General features: G+C 44.6%; 1 protein-coding gene across 1 annotated transcript in view; it reads left to right on the forward strand.

Annotated features, from left to right (window-relative positions):
* The first annotated feature begins 3,374 nt into the window (after positions 1-3,374).
* The window catches only part of LOC119338678 (mitochondrial outer membrane import complex protein METAXIN-like), a 4,830-nt gene continuing 2,146 nt past the window's right edge, over positions 3,375-6,058 (forward strand). The window contains exons 1-3 of the mRNA XM_037610947.1: positions 3,375-3,642; positions 5,274-5,623; positions 5,716-5,792. Coding sequence (XP_037466844.1) covers positions 3,462-3,642; positions 5,274-5,623; positions 5,716-5,792 — 608 coding nt within the window. The 5' untranslated portion in view covers positions 3,375-3,461. The remainder of the gene's footprint in view (positions 3,643-5,273; positions 5,624-5,715; positions 5,793-6,058) is intronic.

Here is a 6,058-nt window from a genome sequence, read left to right on the forward strand (position 1 = left end):
TAGATCTTGAAAAAGTTCAAAGCCTCATCCTTAGATTTCAGAAGATACACACGGCAGTATCTAGTGTAGTCATCAATTAACGTCATGAAATATTTCTTTCCACCTTTTGTCAAAACACCATTCATTTCACATAGATCTGAATGTATAAGTTCTAGTGGTGCAAGATTTCTCGTCTCCGCAGTCACGTGAGACTTACGAGGTTGCTTAGCTTGCACACACACTTGACACTTAGATCCCTTGACAGTGGTGAAACTAGGGATTAAGTTCAACTTCGCTAGTCGCGACATGCAACCAAACTTAACATGACAAAGACGTGAATGCCACACATTTGATTCACTATTATTGCAAATATGATTAACAACTTTATTGCAAACGTCTGATAAGGATAAACGAAATAGGCCTCCTGACTCATAGACTTTACCAACAAAGGTTCCATACTTGGATATTACAAATTTATTTGACTCAAAGACAAGCTTGTAGCCATCTCTACACAGAAGAGATCCGCTAACAAGATTTTTATTGACGGAGGGGACATAATGCACGTTCTTCAGCCGCACGATCTTCCCCGAACTAAACTTCAGATCGACCGTGCCAACACCACGAACAGAAGCACTTGAACCGTTGCCCATCAGCACGGTTGAAGTCCCTGCGGTCTGATAAGACGAAAACATAGAAATATCACCGCATACATGCACATTAGCACCCGTGTCAATCAACCAATCAGGAGAATGACATACTGAAAGAATAATGGGAAATATACCATACCCAGCATCCTTCATGTCAATGTCTCCGATGACAACATTAGCGGTCTTGCCGCCTTTCCCAGGATGACGCTTGTCATAGCGATTGGGGCAACTAGGAGCCCAATGACCAGGATCTCCACACACATGACAAGCACCTTTCTTCTTGTCACTCTTCTTCTTGAAGTTCGTGTGTTGTACAACCTTGTTCTTCCCATCAAACTTTGCTTTACCATCAAGCTTGCCCTTGTTCTTGAACTTGTGGGACTGGAAGTTTTTCTTCTGTACCAGATTGGCACTAGATCCTCCCTCAATACCTCGAGCACGTGTGTCCTTTGCTCTCGCCTTTTCTTCCACATCAAGAGTACCAATGAGATCTGGGACGGAAAACTCCTGTCCCTTATGCTTCAGTAAGGTAGCAAAGTTCCTCCACGAAGGAGGAAGCTTAGTGATGATACCCCCGGCAACAAACTTGTCCGGTAGGACACAATTGAAGTGCTCAAGTTCTCTACCAAATGATTGTATCTCATGAGCCTGCTCAACCACGGAGTGCTCTTCAGTCATCCTGTAATCATAGAATTGCTCCATGATGTACAGCTCAGTGCCGGCATCCGAGACCCCAAACTTGGCCTCGAGTGCGTCCCACATATCTTTTCGATTGTCAATTGACGCATAAGCATCAACTATGTTCTCACCAAGAACACTCAAGAGAGCAGCCTTAAACAAGGTATCCATTTTCTGAAAAGCTTGTGCCTATTGGGCATCTTGCTCTCCTTCAGGTTTGCCAAGAGTGGCGTCATAGCAACTCATGGTTTGAAACCATAAGACTGCTCTCACGCGCCACCTCTTATAGTGGATACCCTCAAACATAGGAGGTCTCATGGAAGCAGCAAAATCATTCGAGGTAAATTGCCTATAATAAGGTTTTTGGATTGTTGGAAATGTGAGCAATTTACCAAATAATTTTGCTAACGGAAATACTAGATAAAGCATGACTAAAATAGCAAATATAAAGCAAGTCATGCAATCTGACAGAGAGAAGGTAAACAACGTCTGCATATATGAACTTGAGCTAAACACATCTAGACCAGACACTAGATGAAGTTGCTTATACGACATAGAACCTAACATACGTAGGGCAGAAACTAGAGCCAAGAACTGTAGCAGGACTTCTAACAGAAAGGAGAAGAACACGTACGGCACAGCAGCAGCAGAAGCGCTGGACTTGGGGTCGGTGTCCACGCCTGCCATGTCGTCGAGGAGGTCGTCGACGTCGGGGAAGTAGTCGTCGGAGTTCGGGGCGTCCGTGACGAACAAGCCAGTAGTCGCGCAGAGCGCTCCCCCAAAACCTTATCACCCTTCTCCCGTACAGGAAGGTTTTGGAGGCCTACTATCCCGACTCGCGGTGCACGCCGCAAGCCGGGATGAGGAAGACAGCAGCAACGCAGAGATTGGAACTGTGTGGCGAGAGGAAGAGGACCTTCTGATGTGTCTCTTTGGAGAGGAGCGACCTCTCTTATATAGGGCGCATGGATGTCCCTCTTGTTCTCATGCTCATACAAGTAGGGAAAGAACCTCCCTTATAAAGAGGTCCAATTCCTACTCAACTAGCAATGTGGGACTAAACATTAGTAGTGTCCATTGCCTTGCACAAATGGGCTGAGTGGGCCTCTAGGATTTATTAGGAATTTCTGAAATAGTTATTGGGCTGGCCAAAATAGACTAAATTCCAGCAAAAAATTCATCAAAGAATGACATCCGTGGAAGTCGTGAAAAAAAAACTGATCCTCCAAAAGTGTTATTTCCGAAAGCATTTTGAAGTGTTGATTTTTTGCCACAACTTCCAGAAACGTGATTTCATGATCAAATTTTGCAAGCATTTACAACATTTTTCAAAGTTCATCACAGAAAAATTCAGAATTTTTTCACTTTTTTCTTTTTTCTTCTGATTTTACTGTTCATGGCGAGCTCAAATGAGCTCGCGAGCAGAAGATGACTTTCGAAGCAGGATTGACAATCTCCTCCTCTCGACAAAATCACCTCTCTCAATGCTGCTTCCCGTGGAAAGACACTTTTTATTGGTAACATTTCCGTTGTTAACCTCAATTCCTCTACCCATCATTGTATAAATTTCCAACTTTCGTAATCGACTTCAAACAAGGGGAATCAGTCATTCCAGCTTTGACAGAGGCAACAAAAGAGGCAAAAAAGAATGGTTTTCGAGGGAAGTTTTTGTTGTTGTTGTTGAGAAGTTTTGAGGGAAGGGTACGAAGTGGAAGTGCATAGACAAAGAAAGAAGAAAGTGAATATTCAGTTAAAACTTAAAAGGATAGTTGAATTCTAGTACAGTTAAGGCTCATACTGTATCTTTGTCGAAGGATTTACCTTTTGATGATCTGTATATGCCAGAAAAGAACACAATATAAAGTCCAGAAAGTTTCTGTCTTTATGGTCGGAAACTCTTTTTTTTTTTGAGTGCTGGAAACTCTTTTTCTTGGAGGGTCGGAAAGTCTTTCACGGCCAACTCGGCGTCACGTCGTTTGGGCCTGGCTGAGCCCATGAGCCCAGAATCTAACGGGACCGCCGAAATAAGAAGAGAGCAGGCCGGCAGTAGGAGACGACGAGAGGCGCCGCATAAAACATTTTTTCCTGTTTCCCCAAGCCCCCTCGCTGTTTCCCCGAAACCCGAACCAAACCCCTTCCGCAAGCTCCCTCCCGGCGATGGCATCGGCGACGACGGCGGCGGCGGAGTGGGAGGCCGCGGCGCGGAAGACGCTGGTGGCGCGGAAGCCCGGCTTCGGGCTCCCCACCGCCTGCCCAACCTGCCTCCCCGTCCTCCTCTACCTCCGCATGTCCCAGGTCCCCTTCGACATCCACGTCGACTACCGCTTCCCCGACGCCGGTGAGCCCCCGCCTCCGCCTCCCCCGCGCCCCTGTTTCCTCGTGTGGACTGTGTGAGCTAGGATCCCTCTGATCCAAGCACCCCCTGCCTGGGTGTCGTCGCTTAGGATTGAGTCTGAATTGTTGACTGTGCTAGGTTCTGAGTTTGGGTCGCGTGAGAGGATTGCTTTGCTTGGCGAGGCATAGGTGCTTAGAATCCTTTGCGCTTGAGCTGATGCGTCCCGTGTAGGTCCTCAGGTCTGCAGAGATCAGGCACGCTGATCCGTGGGATGCCTGCTCTCCTCTGCATGTCTGGTACTAGGTCCGGATCCAACTTTTAGTGTTCGTTGAAGGACTTATCCACTTTGATTAGACAAGTGTGAATGTCGTATACATGAAATTAAGCAGAAGCGGGTTTCTAAACACGATGAAAAAGCAAACATCTGAACCAAATCAAGCAATAGTTGCATAGATAGGTCTGTTTCCGGTGAACTAGTATCTAATCCTACCAAGGACCTTACTCAGGCAATAATGTAGTTGGCGGATAACTGAATGTGCCAAGCAGTGCAGTTTCATAGACTGCTACCTAGCCTGGCTTTGGACTCTAGTTTTGTAGCTTGAAGCCAAAACTTATCGGCTGCACCGAATGTCCCTAGCTATGTGTTTTGTGCCACCTTTTTGATTTGTGTAGTATATCTTTCGAAAATCGAAGCAAGCATTGGAGGGGCATTTTTTGTTTTGTTTCATATGGGATGCATTCGACTCCTCTGAAAGATCTACTGAGCTTGTTATTGTTGACGTCGGTACTGTATATGGGTATATACTTGGATGAATGGTGCAGCTAAGGTTATTCATGCAAATGACTCGTAATTGCAATGTTATTTATTTGCTACCAATAAAAAGAAGATGAAATACATCATCATACATATATCTGGAACATAGCAAGACAATATTTGTCATAATTCATGAATACATCCTAGAAACTTCATATGCATATTACCTTACTAACTAGGTTAGAGGTTATGACAAAGTGTGGCACCACGTCGGTCGGTGGGTGGCAGTGTGGCGGTGATTGTGATTGAATAATGACAGATTGGAAGCGAATCAGCAGCATACAGGGTTGGATGGCCACCTTTAGCTCCATTTGTGTTGCCTCACAGCTTTCCCCTTTCTTTCCCTGTCCTTTCCAGCAATGTTGGCACCAAAGCTGTGGCTGAGCGGGGTCAATGTGATCCACATCCGCCAGGGACAGTCCCTGTGCAGTCATGCACTAGGCAAGATGTACATAGGTGGCAGACAACTTGATAGAGGGGAGGCTAGAACCTATCCTTCCCGTACTGTGGGGATGGATGGAACTGAAAGGGAGTCAGCAGAAGGATTGAATGATCAGGGAGAGAGCTAGGATATATTTTGGGTGCAGTAAACAGGGGAGTTCTACTATAGCAGCTAATGAGGGGGGAAGAAACTTAGCATGGGCCAGGGCCTGTCATCATCAGTACAAAAAAGGGATAAAATATAGACAAAAGAAAGAAAAAATGCCATACCACTATGCTCTTTCTAATACAGTACTATAAACTAGAGACTTGTTTTCCTTCAATTTGCTAAGCATATATACTGCTCTTCTGCCCTTACATCTTAGTCTTTATTCCACAGATCACATACCATATGTTGAATTTGGCGAGTGTGTCGCATTCAACAATGAGAATGGAGGTGTAATTGAGTATCTCAGGGAGGAGAAAATTGTTGACTTGACCTCAAAACACCCAAGCGTTTCTTACTCTGATGTACTATCCACAAAGGCCATGATTTCGACCTGGCTTGCTGATGCTCTGCAATACGAACTTTGGGTGGCAAATGATGGGGCTCATGGGAGCATTGCACGAGACATCTACTTTTCTGATCTCCCCTGGCCTATTGGAAAGGTACTCCACTGGAAGAAAATTAGAGATGTGAAGCGACTAATGGATATAACAAAGCTTAATGCCGCAGAAAAAGAAGAGGAGGTTACTACTTCTGTGCTCATGACTTTTACATTCCTTATTTTGGTCACGCACTAGTAGCTTATGGCATACTTGTAATTTCTTGTTTTCAACAGATATACCGGAGGGCTACTGCTGCTTATGATGCTTTATCTACGAAATTAGGGGATCAATCCTTTCTTTTCGACGATAGGTAATACTATTGTTTTTCTTATATGTTTTGTTTATATGCTTATTAGGTTCATATTCTGACACATAAGAGTTATATAGGAATTGAAATAGTCTTTTATTTTCTTCTGTAAAGAAAATGGTTACATTGAAAGAGTAAAGCTATCCGAATTCGAATAGTAGTTGAGAAAGAATCACAATAAATGCAAAGATGAAGCTTGGATACGATCGGGTCCACCCCCCAGCTGGGAGGCATGAACCTCATCCCGATCAGAAGGAGAGGCTTACCAT

This window comes from Triticum dicoccoides, chromosome 7B, assembly GCF_002162155.2.
Source record: "Triticum dicoccoides isolate Atlit2015 ecotype Zavitan chromosome 7B, WEW_v2.0, whole genome shotgun sequence".
Lineage (NCBI taxonomy): Eukaryota > Viridiplantae > Streptophyta > Magnoliopsida > Poales > Poaceae > Triticum > Triticum dicoccoides.